The 17,130-nt window shown below is 40.2% G+C and overlaps 1 protein-coding gene and 1 long non-coding RNA gene across 7 annotated transcripts; one reads left to right on the top strand and one right to left on the bottom strand.

The window, feature by feature from the left end:
- The first annotated feature begins 1,063 nt into the window (after positions 1 to 1,063).
- NAA20 (N-alpha-acetyltransferase 20, NatB catalytic subunit) lies at positions 1,064 to 16,310 on the top strand. 6 transcript variants are annotated; one of them, XM_058684754.1, is made up of 7 exons: positions 1,075 to 1,190; positions 1,513 to 1,593; positions 6,334 to 6,416; positions 9,198 to 9,264; positions 9,961 to 10,096; positions 15,222 to 15,367; positions 15,795 to 16,310. In XM_058684754.1, the coding sequence occupies exons 1-7, from the start codon at positions 1,166 to 1,168 to the stop codon at positions 15,878 to 15,880; spliced, it is 624 nt and encodes a 207-aa protein (XP_058540737.1). In that variant the 5' UTR covers positions 1,075 to 1,165; the 3' UTR covers positions 15,881 to 16,310. The 6 variants fall into 6 exon arrangements, with proteins under 6 accessions (XP_058540740.1, XP_058540743.1, XP_058540737.1 ...); XM_058684755.1 differs by lacking the exon at positions 6,334 to 6,416 and adding an exon at positions 5,895 to 5,919 and having other exon boundaries at positions 1,077 to 1,190; positions 9,174 to 9,264; XM_058684756.1 differs by lacking the exon at positions 6,334 to 6,416 and adding an exon at positions 5,895 to 5,919 and having other exon boundaries at positions 1,084 to 1,190; positions 1,554 to 1,593; positions 9,174 to 9,264.
- Positions 6,837 to 10,402, bottom strand: LOC131485356 (uncharacterized). The gene is made up of 2 exons (XR_009248789.1): positions 10,297 to 10,402; positions 6,837 to 8,286 (listed from the first exon to the last, which is right to left on the bottom strand). It is a non-coding gene; the product is annotated as an uncharacterized LOC131485356 (long non-coding RNA).
- Positions 16,311 to 17,130: the final 820 nt, after the last annotated feature.

Here is a 17,130-nt window from a genome sequence, read left to right as displayed (position 1 = left end):
ATGCCTGGCCCACAAGTCTGGGCAGTGGGCTGCTGAGCATCCCTATGGAGCCTTGGGCTCCAGGGCAGTTAGATGTGAAGACCTAGGAATTCAGACTTATTGAGGAGTGGTATGGGTTAGTTTGACCTCTGCAATATGTCCCTCAAGACCAACTCAGTAATTGCTTAACAAAGGAGAGAGGGGTGAGAACCTCCATAAGTAGGCAGGACATTTCTTAGCCTTTGGACCTGTACTATCCAATATGGTGGCAGCCACTACCTATGAGGCTACTGAGTGCTAGAAATGTAGCTTATGCTACTGAAGAATGAAATGTTTAACTTCGTTTAACTTTAATGTAAACTTAAATTTGAAAACTGATTATTCCTTTAGGTTATTTGAAAACTTAGTATGATTGGCACAGTTTGAGTATGAGAATCTGCTTTTTAACCATACATTTTATGTATACATTTGATGAAATCTAAACACAGAACAAGTATTTCCGATTTCAGTTCAGCTCCCAGATTGAAATATACTGCAAATGTAAAATACACACCAGATTTCAAAGACTTAGTCCAACAACAACAAAAAAGTAAAACATTCCATTAATATATTTTTTTATTAATTACATGTAAAATGACAATATTTTTTATATGCTGGGTAAAATAACATCTACTATTACAACTCATTTCACCTTTCTCTTTATGTTCCTAAACGTGGTAGTAGAAGATTTGAGATTACACATCACTGGGACAGGCAGCGCTGAATCATGCATGAATTCTCCCATTTGGCTCCACTTCCATTCTCATTTATTACCGGGCACCCAAGTGGTCCTGAACCCCGCTTTTCAGTGGTGGCTTCCTAGCCCCGGTCAGCTTTGCGTTTCCTTCCTAGGAGATCACACTACCTATTTCTTTCACTCACTCCCGCAGAGTAGTTTTGAGGTTCCAAAAGGTGAGAACCCGGCGACTTTACAAGAATGACACTGCAATTCCAGACGCCGGCCGCCAGAGGGAGCGGTGTTGCCACCTTGGTTGCCAAGCAACTCGTGGCCCGGAAGCAATTCCCTGCCCCGCCCCACGGTGACCCGCACAAATCGACTACCGGCAGGGCGGGCGGGGCTCGCGGCAAGCCGGCCTCGGCGGCGGCGGCGGCGGCGCGATGACCACGCTCCGGGCTTTCACGTGCGATGACCTGTTCCGCTTCAACAACATGTGAGTGAGGCCCCCGGGGCTGACGCTGGTGGCTGCATCCCCTCTCCCGGGCCAGGGCCCGCGGCCCGCGGGAGCCACCCCCGCCGGCCGCCATTGGCGCCTCCCTAGGGGCCGCGGGGTCAGAGCCGGGGCGGGGACGGACGTGCGGAGCTCCCCGCTGACCTTGGCTGAGGTGCTGAGACTTCATCCTGCATCCTTGCGTGCTCGTTGGGGCCGGGGCAGTGCGCGGGCTTCCTGTCGCGATGGCTGTCCCGACGCGCCCGCGCGAGTGGTAGGAGGTGGGGGAGCGGCCCGAGCCCAGCTCTGGTTCTGCCGCCTGCAGCCAACATCCGGCCAGCCGACTCGGCTTCGTCTTCTGTGCAGCGGACAGCACCGAGGCGCCCGCCGCGGAGGTCGTTGCGAGGTCAACAGCTAAGTGTTTTTTTGGGAATACGGACGTTGTGCAGCCCACCTGGTGATGGTTAATCAGTACCCGAGTGAAACCTTGTGATGGTGGCACCGACCGCCGCCGTTCCTTTCTCGGTCCGGGTTGGTTTTGTGCGTTTTGTTACCAAAGCGGCGCATCCAGCCTGGAAAACTTTGTGTTGTGAGGAGTCGGGGCATAGGGCACATGCTGGTGGAGACCCTCTGTGTGTACTTTCTTTTAGTCCGTGTTAAGGCAGGACCTGTGACTTGCAGGCACATTTTTTTTTTTTTTTTAAGAAAAGATTTTATTGTGGAAGTTTCTGAACATTTAAAACGTCGACAGAATTTTACCCTGAACATCTAAAGACACATGCTGGATTCTACAGTTAAGCGTTTTGTTAATGTTGACTTTCTCATACATCTATCTGTCCATCCACCCACCCACCCACCTACCTACCTACCAACCAGCCAACCAATCCCAGATCCACTTTCAAGACAGCTGGGTGGGTCAGATTCAAGTGTCAAGAGAATGGCAAGAAGTTGAGAGGAGTTGGCTAGAAACCTTTCAAAGAGGGAGTGAGCCTTGAAGGATGGATAAAATGTTGGCAGTGATGAGGAAGTTCTGGAGAAGGAAGCAGGTGTGAAGGTGAGAAAACCTAGAGTGTGGCCAGACAACTGAGAGACAAGTGTGACTGTGGTAGGGGGTTTCTCTGAGCGGCCAGAGGAACTGGTGAAACTGGACTTTTGCTCCGTCGCTGGAGGGTTCAGACTTGTTTGTTAGTTGGGAAGAATTTTCTAATGAGCCTCTCCCACAAAGCAGTGTAACTCAGGTGAGTTGTGTTGAGCTCCCGCTGTGCCTGATGGGTGCTGGCACTTGTAATAACCCAAGTAATCCTCACAGTTCTCTGAAGAAGGTGCTCTCAGTATCCCCAATTTTTTGTATGAGTCAACTAAGGTACTGAGAGTTCAAGTCAGTTGCCCCAGGTGATAGAGCCCTGTGGTGGGAGTGGGTGAAGCAGGGAATCTAATCCAGGAGATCGGCTGTAGAACAGTGGTTCTTTCAGAGTGGTCCCCGACCACCAGGGAACCCTTGGAAAATGCAAATCGTCGGCTGTTTAAGGGCCAGTGCTCTGGAGCCCTAGCTCTTCACCACAGAGCTGTGTGGAATGTGAGGCGATTAGAGGAGGCATACCAGGCAGGTGAGCCACTTAGGATGTCCTGGCAAGGGCCTAGAGATGATGACTTGGCAGAGGTTTGGGTCTGGGAGGTGCCGTTTGGGGGGGGGGGGGGGAAGGGCGCCTTGAAGCTTCAAGAGTGTACAGGGCAAAACCTTGTTTTAACTGTAGATCTGGGGAGGCTTAGCCCTAATTTTATATGAAAATGAATACAGAAGAAAGAAAATAAGCACGAACACTTACAATAAAACTTTAGATGTCAAAGAACTGTCTAGTTTGTTAAGGCCCCTTCAGAATATGCCATTGGGAACTCCTCTTCCCATGTCCTCCAACTTCACACTTTGATTAGGGCAGTTTCACAGAGAACACTGAGAATCACTGGATGAGGGTGCTGCAGTAGGAAGTGAAGATGCCGTGGATGTAGAAGCACTGCGGTTAACTCAACAGGTGTTTTACTCATTTTTGGATAGATATCTTCATGCCTACTGTGCATCAGTGCTAGAGACACAGCAATGAACAAAGCAAAAAAATGTTACCTTTATGGAATTTACATTTTGGAGTGGGGGGGAGGGGAAAGGAAGTACCACTGTAGAACTTATTATTCAGTCCAAAGAAAAACATGAAAACAGGGAAGGGAAATAGGGAGTGAGTGGGGATTCAGCTTTAGGTAAGTGTTTAGGGTAGGTGTCACTGCAGAAAGACCTAGGGAGATGAGGGAGTGAGTCCGGTGGATATTGGGGGCAGGAGAACTTCCAGGCAGAGGGATTGGTAAGTGCATAGGTACCTGTTTCTGACTGGAGGAGGCAGCCAGGGTGGCTGGAACAGAGTGAGAGTGGGAGCATGAGGAGATGAGGTCAGAGTCACAGGGCTAGATCTTGGAGAGGCTCTCCTAGGAGTTGGGCTCCTCTGCGAAGTGCATTGAGATACCCAGGTGGGGAAGTTTGGGCTAAACATAGAAATTTGGGTGGAGGGAGGCAACATTATGTAGATGGTATTAAAACCAGGAGGTTAGGGGCCCCTGACTGGCCCAGTCAGAAGAGCGTGTGACTCTTGATGTCGGGGTTGTGAGTTCAAGCCCCACGCTGAGTGTAGGGATGACTTAAATAAATAAATGTTAAAACAGAAAACAAAAACTGAGAGGAGAGGTGACATCAGTGGTGGAATGACTGTGGATAGGAAAAAAGAGGCTCCAGGACGGTGCCTTAGGTGTCAAGTGTTGAAGGAGACCTGGTGGCCCGGTGAGTTGGGAGAAAAAGCCAGTACTGGGTCTGAGAAGCTGAGCAAGGAGAGCATTTCAAGTGGAGGGAGTGAGGAGCCATGTAAAGAGCTGCTGATGGCTAAATGTGCAGTGTGTGTGTACGATTATCCCAGGAGAGGAGAACTGTGGGAGCAGGAACCTGGGCACTGAGGGGGTGGATCTGCTCACCAGCAGTCCAGGCATGGGCACAGGAGAGTGAGTAGAGAGGGGCACAGACGCTTGAGGTACAGGTGGGTGGGTTTGGTGGTGGGATCTTGGTGAAGCTTTGTGCCTGCTGTTGTGTATTCTCTGTGTGAAACAGGAAGCAGCCGAGATTGGAAAGGGGTGGCCTTGGAGAGTTGAGGCAAGATGAGAGGCTTATAAAGTAGTCGTTGAGAGGTGTGGGAGAGTGTATTCCCACACTGTGTGGAGCAGTGATCAGCTGTGGCTGGGGCTTTTCAAGCTTCTGCAGGGTCAAAGTGATTTTCAGGATAACACTAAGATGGGTTTTTTGCCTTTTTCATTGTCTCACAAGTGCACAGTGGAGTTTCCAGTTGTGTGACTTGCAGTACCAAGCAATACAGACACAGATGAGAATCCATCTGCCTTCTCTTAAGCTAGACATTAAGAAGATCTGTAAAATTGTTAAAACCATGCCACTCTTGTCGCTAAATTTTGTACTTAAAAAAAAATTTTTTTTTAAGTGTTTATTTTTGAGAGACACAGCATGAGCGGGGGAGGGGTGGAGACAGAGGGAGACACACAGTCCGGTAGCAGGCTTGCTCCATGCTCCCAGCTGTCAGCACAGAGTGGGCACAGCACACCTGGGGCTCAAATTCACGAACCCCAAGATCATGACCTGAGCCGAAGTCGGATGCTTAACCGACTGAGCCACCCAGGTGCCCCTAAATTTTGCTCTTGAAAGTAGGATGACTTTTCAGTTAAAAAAAAAAAAAAAAAGGTTTTATTAACATGTAATTGATTTATTATTTTAAAATGAATATTAAAAATTTAAATATCAATAGATAGAATCCACATAAACAGAAGTTCTTTGGGGGTCCTTATTAGTTTTTGAGTGTAAATTGGTTCTGAAACCGAAAAGCTTGAGAACTGCTGGCCTAGAGAAGTGCATTGGTAAGGGTCCCAAGAAAGAATCTGACTGGGTATACAAGAGGTAGATTTTCAGGTGGCTGGTTTTGAGTCTGGCAAAATAGTGGTTCCATTAACTGAATAGGAAAGTGAGGGGCAGAGCTCTTTGTAGACAGACCATAGGTACATTGGAAGAACTGCTGATTTGGGACTGTTGTGATCTGATACACTAGAGAAACAAGTGCTGAGCGCACCAGAGTCAGATCCAGGAGTCTCCCTCCAAAAGTTTAGGGATGGGGTGGTGGGAAGAGGAGGTGAGAATGTAGAAGAGAGGGGAGCAAACACCTAGTGGTGAGAGGCCCACACTGAGTGGATGGAATAAAGGAGAAAGGAGTTGTCAGGGAAGGCCTAGAGACTGGCTGGAGGGACCCCTGCCAGATGCTGCAGGAGCTGGTTTTACCTTCTGTTTGTGATTTACATGTCTGGTTGGGCTCCAGTTCCATTAATGATTTATTGTCATTTAGAAAATGGAAGGTTTTGATCAGATGTATTAAATAGAAAGTAATTTGTAAAGGAAGAAACAGTTAAATGAAAACGTATAGGTATCTTTATAGTGGCTGTGATGGCTCAGTTTGGCCATTAGGTAGCTTACACCATCCTCCTTACCCCTAAATTTGGTTTTAAAGTTGTGGATTTGGCATGTTTTGTGTTCCTTGTGCATGTTTTCAGTTTCAGTGTCTTATTTAAACTGGTTTTGTCAACACTGCTTACTATTGACATTTCTTTTGTTTCTTTTAGTAACTTGGATCCACTTACAGAAACTGTATCCTTTTTAAAAAAAAAAAAGTTAAATGAAGGCTTACTAGGAGTAAGGAACATGGAGGAACAAAGGAAAAAATAGGCTTGAGTATAGAAAAACTTTAAAACTTGTAATCCTGGAAACATAAGCAATAGTGAAAGCACTTAAAAAAAAATAAACTGGGAACAAGAGTTGTCTTAAATCTGCCTGACAAGATGCTAGTATAATGACCTCCTAAATCTTCAGCAGTGCAGCAACACTGCCTACCTTGCCCCTGGGTAGGAAGTATGGCTTCATGCAACAGAAAGCAGTGACTTCAGCAAGATGGGTTGTTACTCTCTGATGTGAATGAAGTCTGGAGGTGATGAGTGGTCTGTGGTGGTTTCATGAAGTCACCAGTGACCCAGCTGTGCATTTTAACCACTGTACCACTCCCAGGGTGGCCTTGGCATTCCTGTCTCAGCTGCCAGAGCAAATGGCATCACATCCATGTTCCTGGCAGAGGATCAACAGAGGGGAAGGTGAGAGAGACCTTCCCTTTCAGGAGTACCTTTGGGAAGTACCACACAGGACTTTCTGTATCCCATTGACTAGAACTTGCTTCATGCCACACTTACTAGCTGTAACAGTCTGGGAATGAGCCTAGCTTTAAACTAGGGCTTGTTACTAAAACAAAGAGAAGATCTGGGGTAATAATTAGCAATATCTACCATGTTCCCCAATAGAAGAATGGGCAAAGATGTGTGAAGTTGGGGTGCTCTGGGTTATGTCTCATTAGCAGACAACCCCACATTCTCAGTGGCTTAAAACAAAGTTGGATTTCTAGCTTATGCTCCATATCCATTGCAGGGTAGGAGGGTAATATTGACTGATAATTTAACAAAAGAGGGCACAGTTCAGGCTCACAGTTCAGTCAAAAGACATGGAAATTAAAACCAAAGTGAGATGCCATGTTTTATTTTGTTGTTTAAATCTCAGTCCTCTGTGTAACGTTTATTCATTTCTGAGAGAGAGAGAGAGAGAGAGAGAGCATGCGTGAGCAGGTAAGGGGCACAGAGAGGGGGATGGGACAGAGGATCTGAAGAGTGGGCTTTGCGCTGACAGCAGCAAGCCTCACGTGGGGTTGGAACTCACCAACTGTGACATCATGACCTGAGCTTAAGTCGGACGCTCAACCATCTGAGCCACCCAGGTGCCTCTAATGCCATGTTTCATCTATCAAATTATCAAGGATTTAAAGAAATGATAAAACTCAGTGCTGATGAGGGTAAGAGCAACATTTTCATAAACTGCTAGTGACAGTATAAACTGCTTGCTGCGGTCTTTCTGGAAGGTGATTTGGCAGTGTAATTAATACACAGTAATTCCATTTCCCGGAAGCTGAAAATAATAGTAGAGTCAATTATGTCAGGAATTGACAAACTAGGTGCATAGGCCAGATGTGGTCCACTGCCTATTTTTATTTTTGTAAATAAAATTTTATTGGACACAGCCATGCCAAATAATTTACAACCTGTCTGTAGCTTTGTTGAGACTGTCCAGTTTGAGTAGATGCAACAGAGAGCATATGGTCCACATGGCCTTGAATATTTAACTATCTCTCCCTTTATAGAAAATGTTTGTTAACCCCTGAGTTATGTGTTACAGAATTATAATATTAAAAATTTGCAATAACATTCATACATAACAATAAGGAAATGGTTAAATGAATTATACTATATTCATGAAGGAATTTAAAAAGATTTTTTGAGAAACTGAAAGTAACCCAGATGTCTCTTTCAAGAGATAGGATATTTAAAGTGTTCACACAGCAGAGTGCTATACAGCACTTATACACTATACAGCACTATACAGCTATTAACAATTAACTATAGGTATAGGCAACAACAAAGCTACATATCAGAAACAAAGTTGAGTGAAAAAGCAAAAATATCAAGAATTTCATTTGTATTTCAAAAATTATGACCTTTTAAAGACCCCTCCAGAGGTGCCTGGGTGGCTCAGTCAGGTAAGTGTCCAACTCTGGATTTTGGCTTAGGTCATGATTTCAGTGTTCATGAGATTGAGCCCTGAATCATGCTTCATGCAGTTCAGAGCCTGCTTGGGATTCTCTCTTTCCCACTTTCTCTGCTCCTCCCCTGCATGCACTTTCTCTCAAATAAGTTTAAAAAAATAAAGACCCTCTCCGTGTTTAAAAAAATTTTTGTTTTGAATGGCCGAAAAACTTCCACTGTATAGTAAGGTAAAGTATTAGGATGCGAATCAACTTGCATGGTATGTGTCTAGTTACACTTAAAACTTACAGTAAAAGTCCCATTATCCAGGTGAGGCCATGTTTGAAAATAATCTGCCAGGTCTTCATGATTGATGAACAGCATCTGGGCTCCTCCCCTAGCAGGAGAGACAGTTATGGTGGCTGCATGGTGAGAAGACTGGCTGGCCTGCTGTGTTAAGGGTTATGTTTGAAGAGTGCTGAAAATAACAGCTGTCCTTCAGAGAAGTTTGAAGAATATACTGCTGAACAGGTTTTATGGGAACTTAAAAATGTGATTGGTGGTGGCCCCTCAGAATTGCATCAGCAAGCTTACACTAAGAAGAAATATAAGAATGAGCACATATCAGTAAGGACGCCAGGGTTGAAGAGTTACATAATGAGCAAATTATTCAGGCATTCACTCTTAGGTCAGCTTTTATTAGTAGTACCAGAAAATGAGAATTTGAGTCAATGGAGGGGAAACACAACAGGGTAACTGTTAAGTTGACTCTAGAAGTGATTAACTTTTAAAGTTATTTTCACAGTCACACAGCTGAAGCTAAAATAGGAACTAATCCCTAATTTTCTAGTGCAATTATGGAAAAGTAAATGTATTGAGTATCTACTTTGTGTCAAGCACCAGGGATGGAGTGAACGTGACATTCATATTCAAAAGGGAGAGAGATAGTAACAAATACCAGGTGATGGTAAGTGCTGTGCAGAGATTTAGATACAGTGTGATCTGTATGGACACAGAAGAATTTGGGAGTCCAGGTTCTCTGCTTCGTATTACATGGTGTTGTCTCCATTCACATTTGAAGTTATATATTCAGTCAATTTTGTTATAAATTATTAGTGCTAACCTAAATATTTAATGTACTGACATGGTTATGGTTATCAAAATTATACATATATAGGACTGGGGATAAAGTAATATATTTTTTAAAGGAAACTTTCTTCATAACACTCATTAAGAATACTTCTTACTGTCAATTACTTTCCACACTCCTTAACAAGACTCTAGTATGGGATTCCTTTTTATTTACAGTACCTTGCCCACTGGCCAGAGTATTTCATTGTTGCAGAGGCACCTGGTGGAGAGTTAATGGGTTATAGTAAGTATAATACCAACCACTAGAACATTTTTGGATAGGCAGTTGAGATTTTAGTATAGGTTTCAACTGATTTCGATTGATTGCAGAATTGCAAGTATAATCATGATGCCTAGAATTCTATTTTTCAACCATTTGACAGCTTGGTAATGCCTTCTATGTTTGAAGCATTGTGCTAGGTAGGCCCCAGGGGGATACAGCACTGAACCAGACAGACATGGTCTCAGGCTTTTTAGATCTATGTTTATGTTACATTTCTACATGGTTTGTTTGGTACATAATATAGGGATGGTAGCATCTTCATTGAATTAGTAGGGTTACTAGTGAAAATTTGAGCTGTGCATTATCTATTGGTGTGTACATAACCTACCCACCTGCGTAAAATGTAGATATTTTAAAAATATATGTTCTGATTCTGAAATGCAGATATTTTTAAAATGTATGTTCAGTTGTGTTTTTAGTGTTACTCTTTTTAAAGAAAAAAAACCTTTTTCTAATTCTCATTCTACAACTAGATTCAGCATTATAAGTGAGATTTAGATAAAAGCACCAATAACCATTAGCTAGATGACTTTCAATGTTACTTAAAAACTAAAATTTGTCATTAGTTTCCTTTATAATAATAATGTACCAACAGTCATTCTGTATTTTTGTGTAAATCCATGTGTTTAATTACTGAATGCACTCTTTTGTTGGCAGTTATGGGTAAAGCAGAAGGCTCTGTAGCTAGGGAAGAATGGCACGGACATGTCACAGCTCTCTCTGTTGCCCCAGAATTTCGACGCCTTGGTTTGGCTGCAAAACTTATGGAGTTATTAGAGGAGATTTCAGAACGGTGAGATCTTGCTTTTTAATTAATAATTTGACTATTTTTCTCATAGTGAACATTTATAAGATTTTTTCCATTCAGGCTGAATATTGTACTTTACAGTTTACAGGATTTTCATTTTCAGTCTTCAGTAGTCAAATATTCATAGTAGTAGTACAGTCCCTATTTTGCCACTGAGGAAGATTCAGGCAAAGTGAATGGCCTACCATAGGCTTATATGCTTGGCAATTGGTGCAAAGACTAGCTCTCAAGATTTCTTTTAGTGGCAGATGTTCTTGAATTCGGTTAACATCATCCTTGGTGTCTCAGTTATTTTTTCCACAAAAAAATCCTCTAGTTTAATTTTAAGTTATGTCCTAACTGCTTAGTAAGTATTTATGGCCTGATAACCTAGTAGCTATTTGGAAAAAAATAAACAAATTGAAAGAAAAAATATTTTTATTTCATTGTTAAATAACTGGTTATCTATAGCCTTTTGAGCATTGAAGGACTTCTCATACCTTGGAAACCGATTTGATACAACCACCTGCATTCTTCTTTCATACTGATTTTCTGGTTGTATTGGGTTCTTTTAATCATAGGAACTGCTAAAACCTGGCTTCATAAAGATACTTTGTCACCAAAAGGAATGTAACACCATGTAATGCTGCATTTGTGAGTTATATCAAACTAGTAGTTTAGTTTGCCAGTGTCTAACATGAAAGATTTGTCTGTGTTTTCCCCAAACATCTGAAATATCCTACAGCACCTCTAAGAGTTCGGGCAACCTTAGAGCACAGTTTGGGGACTGCCAGCATTAGGGCTTTTTAAAAAAAAAGACCTGTTGTGTATGTGAAACACCTTCATTATGTGAGATAAAACTAATGTAATTAAAAGACTCCTACCAGCTCCCATTGTAAAAAAGAGGTAAAAGATGTATATACGAGTTTAATCAGTTGTCAAGCTGCCATTTATTTTTTTCTCTTAATGCCTAGAAATATATAGGGAAATATAGGGAAGGGAACATTTGCTGAGAAAGGCTCTTGAGGCTTTCCACTTAATGGACTTAATAAAGGGAAGTTTTAAAGGAATAACCATGGCCTGAAAATGCTCTGGGCCAAGCTGGGGACAAGAGGAACTTGAGATCATTCAGGGAAGAGAGCATCAGCTGAAAAAGAAGTCAATTGTAGTCCTTAAGAATTTAAAGAATTCTCCCTGGACTGAACAAGGAAGAAGAGAAAATTTTTAGTTTACACACATTTGTTAATGGCGTTAAAGTATTTGGCATTATTGTATGGTGGACAAGGAGTTAAGAAATGGGTTCTAATTAGCTATCTACTCTATGCATATGATTAATGTATTTATGGGATAGAATCTCTCTCAGAGTAGAAAACCACCAAGCTCCCTTCTTTTCTAGGTTCTAAATCTTCATTACTTTGGAATAGTTCAGATTTGTGCGTGTATGTGTGTGTACCTAGCTACATACACACATACATACATACATGTATTTTTAAATATATACATTGAAACAGAAACTATAATTTCCAAACAGAAAAAGTGGAATGAGAAAAATCAGTCCGTAAGGAGAGAAAAAGGAGATTAAAGTGGTAAAACAAAAAGCATGAAATAAGATGGTAGCTATGAATCCAGATATAATCAGTAAATACAACACTAAATGGACTAATTACTCTAGTTAAAAGACAAAGGAAGACATGCTAAGTAAAGCCAGTCACAGAAAGACAAGTACTGTGTGATTCCACCTATGTGAGATATTTAATACAGGTAAATTCAGAGAATCAAAGAGTGGAGTGGTGGTAGCCAGAGACTGGGGGGCAGGGGCAAAATCAGTAAGCATAAAGTTGTAGCTAAAGAGGATAAATAAACTCTGTAATCTGTTGTACATTTACCTATAGTAAAAAATGTACATTTAAAATTTATTAAGGGAAAACTTCATGTTAAAGTCGTCTTACAACAGTAAAACCATATAAAATTGAAAAGACAGACTGTCAGAACTATATTCTATTTACAGGAAATATGTGTAAAAATTAAATATACAGGAAGATTGAAAGAAATTTTTTAAATTGTCATGTAAAATTCTAACCAAAAGACAGTTGGTGTACTTAAATTAACAATAGTCACATAGTTCAATAATTAACGGAGAAAAAAGGGGTCACTGGATAACAGGTAAAAGAGTTCATGTATCGGGAAGATGTAATAATTACTAATTTTATGTACACGGTGACAAGGTAAAAATGAGAAAATTGATAAAAATACAAGGAGAAAGAATATAAAGCAAATCATTACTATAATGAGAAATTTGAAACATGCTTTCTGCTAGAATGATTAGAAATTAAGGGTATAGAGTAAGTGTCAGCACTTTTTCTGAGCCAGATAGATACCTAGACTTTACAGGCCAGCTAATATCTCATGTGTGTGTATGTGTATGTATTAAACACTCTTTAAAAATTTTAAAAACTGTTCTTAGTTTGAGAAGTCTACCAAAATAGGTTGCAGGCAGACCCCCTTCCTTAACAGATTACAATCAGTACCTAAAAATCTTTGCAGAATGTTAGGCTTCTCTGGTACATTTTACCAACTATTTAAGAAATAAGTTCAGTTTTACACAAAGAAGGAACGTTCTTCAGTGTTTGTTTTTTTTTAAGACTAGAATAACCATGATAATAAAACCTGACAAATATGAGGAAGGAAAATTTGAAAAAAAATCACTCATTATAGATGCAAAAATCCCAGAAAAATCTTAGCAAAATGGATTCAGCAATTCATAAAAAAGGATGATATATCAGGGGAAGGTTGTTTTTAACATGTGAAAATCTGTAAATCTGTTGGACCATATTAATTAAGAACATTTGTTATTTCAGTAAATGCAGAAAATGCTTTGATAAAATCCAATTGATTAAAAACTGTTAGTATAGAAGGGGAGAACTTTCATAACCTAAAAAAAGAGTATCTACCAAAAACCTGTAGTAAATATTATTAATGATGCATTGAATGCTTTCTCTTTGAAATTTGGGACAAAGAAGGATGCCTATAGTTACCCCCTTTTTGGTAATTTACTGGAAATCCTAGGCAACACAGTAAAAGCAAGAAAAATATATGAGAACTGAGAAAAACCAAAACTCTTACTTTTATACATCTAAGATTGTACAAACAAAACCACAAGAAGCTACAAATAAATGTTTAGAATAAAAGTTAAAGTTGTTGGATAGTCAGTATAAAATTCAATTTCATTTCTATAAAAACAGTAAAATTTAGGAAAAGATGCCAGTTATAATGGCATCAATACATTAAGCCCTTTGGAAGAATCTAACAAAAGCTCTGTTAGAGGTCTCTGAACTTTCTAACACATTACCAAGAGACCGTAAAGATGACCTAAGTGGAGAGATAACCACCTGTAGTAACATGGAAGGCTAAACTGGTATTGATCCACAGAGCCAATGTAACGGCAATCAAAATCTCAAGTCCTTTTTATGGGACTTGTTGATTCTGACACTTACCAGGGGAATGGAAGGAGTCAAGATTGCTTGAGCAACAAAATGGGCGGGTTTGCCCCTCTAGGTATCAAGCTGTAATGAGTAAGCTGTGTGTTAGTGCTGGAGTACTAGTTTAGACTAGTGTAAAGAACTGGCAGACAGATGCAGGAATGTATGGATTGACATACCTCAGAGGAGGCAACTGAAGATCAGCAATGAAGGGATACACTTCAGTAAAGATGGTGGCACAATTAGCCACATGGGAAAAAATTTTCCCAGATTACTACTACCTTACAATACACAATTCCAGATTTATTGAAAACCTAGATTTGAAAAGCAAACTATTACCCATTTTAAGATAATAGAGGAGAGTTCATCCATGACCTCAGGGTAAAAAGAACTTAAACCATAAAAAGGCTAACTGTAAAGGAGGTTCATATTGCAACTTCACTGAAGTGAAAGAACTTTGTTCATCAAAAGATATATAATAACAAGTCAGGCCACAAATTGGGAAAAATTTTGCAGCAATCATTTATACAATGTCAACTATTCAGAATACGTGGAGAACTACAGCTGGGGGGAGAGAGAAAAAATGTGTGAAAGACCAGTAAGGACAGTACGAAATGAGAAATCTAAATGGCCTACAAAAATACAGTTAGCCTTATTAGTAACAAGAAATGCCAATTAAAATTGCCCCACGATACTTAAGAGATTTTCAAAAATAAAAGTGTCTGATAAACCAAGCCTTGGTACTGTGGGAATGGAGTCTTTCCCTCCTCTGGGAGTATAAGCTGATTGGGAAATGGGCATTAACTAAAGCAACTGAAGACGCCCCCCTGAGCCAGTGACCACACCCCTAGTTGTAGACTGTACTGTACCATGAGACATACAATAAAAATACAGCAGCATAGTTTGTAAAAGTAAAAACCGGATTATCTGTGGGGAATGGGCAACCTGTAGTATATATCCATCCATGCAATGGAATGCTAAACAAAGGGACGATAAGTAAGATCCCAGCTACACCAAGGCTGACTCCTACTTACTGAGAGGCAAATCACCAAAGGATAAAAGTTCAAAATAGGAAAAGCTATAGTAGGTGGTGAATCTACAGCAAAAAACAAGGAGCTAATGAGCACAAGAGTTAGGACCTCTGGGTAAAGGAGGTGGCTGTCACTGACAGAGAAAACTGAGGGCTTCATGGCTGCCAGTGTCAGGCAACCAGTGTCCCGTATTTACACTTGGGCCATGGCCACATGGGTGCTTGTTCAATATCTTTAATTTGCACGTATGGGTGAAAGTATTGTATTGCTAGTTGATAAAATGAGCATGTCAATTACTATGATATAAAATACACAGTAATTTAAGACAGAATTGTGGCTTAAAAATGCTTTTAAAGTTTGTCTTTTAAGAAAATCTAGGTTTTAAAATGTTAGTATGCAAAAGAAACTCATCTCTTTGTACTGTGAGATAATTGTCATAAATCCTCAGAAGTAAAAATTGGTATGAGGTAATCAGCTGCAAGGTTCTATTACTACCATTCTATGAATGATAGTCAAAGCAAACTAAAAACAAGTGTTGTTTTTAAAAATAAGTATTTTCTAGAATTTCTCACATTCTAACATTTTCTTTTTTTTTCTTTTTTTTTTTTTTTTTAATTAAAGAAAGGGTGGATTTTTTGTTGATCTCTTTGTAAGAGTATCTAACCAGGTTGCAGTCAACATGTACAAGCAGCTGGGCTACAGCGTATACAGGACAGTCATAGAGTACTATTCAGCCAGCAATGGGGAGCCTGACGAGGACGCTTATGGTGAGCTCCCTTCCGTGGCAGTATCCCCAAGAAGCCACCAGAACATTTACATTCATTCTACAGACTGAAAGTTATTTTAGTAAATTTAAAAGAATATTTGTTAGACTTTTAAATTTGAGCATTATCTAATATTTAAATCTCCCTTAACTTCTTTATGAACCTATCACTGGTTAGCTTACATTGACTAACCAAGGATTAATTACTATCAATTGTTTTATTATGTTACAGGGATGTTAATTTTACTGAGATTCTCACAAAAGAACATTCGTTTGAAGAGCTGAGTACTTGTGACTAAGAGTCTCATTTAAATACATTTCTCTCAGGGTCTAGGGGACAAACCTTTTATGGGAACTTTACATATGTATACCCTTCAGATTTCATATATTTTGATATTTGGGTATTTACATTAAGTTTTGCTTCCTAACAGATATGAGGAAAGCACTTTCCAGAGACACTGAGAAGAAATCCATCATACCATTACCTCATCCTGTGAGGCCTGAAGACATTGAATAACCATGGGCAGTGGTTCTTAGGCTGATGCTCCAGATATTTTATGGACAATATTGTTTTCATTGGATGATCCCGGAGCGCTATGAGGAGAAAAGTAATTATTTAGGTCTTGCAGATCTCAAGAAAATACAGGTTATAAATTTGAGTCTTATTGTTTCCAGCTAGCAATATCATAACTATTAAAGCTGTTCACTGTAATAAAATTCAGTCAAAAAGGCAGCTAGGTCAGATAGAAACATTTTAGTATTTTGGTTCATAATATTCACTACATGTTAAGGGGAAAAACTTGCTCCAGTCTCCTCCTAAATTCTGTGCCTGAGAACCACTGCTGCATACATATTTTTTATTTTGTATTATCTGTTAATTGAAGCTTTAAAAGCATATATGAAATGTATAAATCTAAAATGTATAATAAAACACATTGTTGACCCTATGACCCTATGAATGTGTTCTGGAAACTTGGTCATTTATAAAATTCAATCTGGATTGAGAAAGGCCATCATTTAGGATATGATGTTTCTTTTCCATATAAAGCCTTATTTTTTAAAAGTTTTATTAAAAAAATTTTTTTAATGTTTATTTTTGAGAGAGACAGAGCATAAGGAGGCGGGCAGAGAGAGAGGGAGACACAGAATCTGAAGCAGGCTCTAGGCTCTGAGCTGTCAGCATAGAGCCTGACATGGGGCTTAAACTCACGGCCTGCAAGATCATGACCAGAGCTGAAGTCGGATGTTTTTAAAAGCAAACATGAAAATCCCTGCCCAGTGTACGTACGCATCCTTCTTATTGCATAGTAAATTCTTCCCAGATACTTGATAGTGTTAGCCCCACATCTTTTGTCTCCTCTCATACTACTTTGCTTAAATCCTGCCTTTTCAAAATATAAAATGACATCGCAGTTTCTAATTCTTAAAGGCCATGAAACTATGTAATGGGCCAACCACTTACCTTCAGGTATAGTTTTCTTCAGCTGTAATATCTGAAAATATCCAGTGAACAGAAGTAAAGAAAACCCCACAGAAATGATTACTAAACAGTTTTTCCCTCTGAAAGGACTTACTCTGGTGGAGTTGAGAGTAAGAGAACTGAATCTTTTGTTTCTCCCATGAGAAGGTAACTTTTTCCTTCATGCATGACACTAATCAGAAAGTGGTATTATGAGCTGACGTTGGAAACATGACCAATTTTTGTTCTTACGTAGCATAAGAACAGCATATGTTCTAACAGCTTATGTAAGCATAAGAACAGCATGC

The sequence above is a fragment of the Neofelis nebulosa genome, chromosome 9, assembly GCF_028018385.1.
Source record: "Neofelis nebulosa isolate mNeoNeb1 chromosome 9, mNeoNeb1.pri, whole genome shotgun sequence".
NCBI lineage: Eukaryota > Metazoa > Chordata > Mammalia > Carnivora > Felidae > Neofelis > Neofelis nebulosa.
Note: the sequence above shows the minus strand (reverse complement) of the source record. Positions and strands in the feature narration are given on the sequence as shown.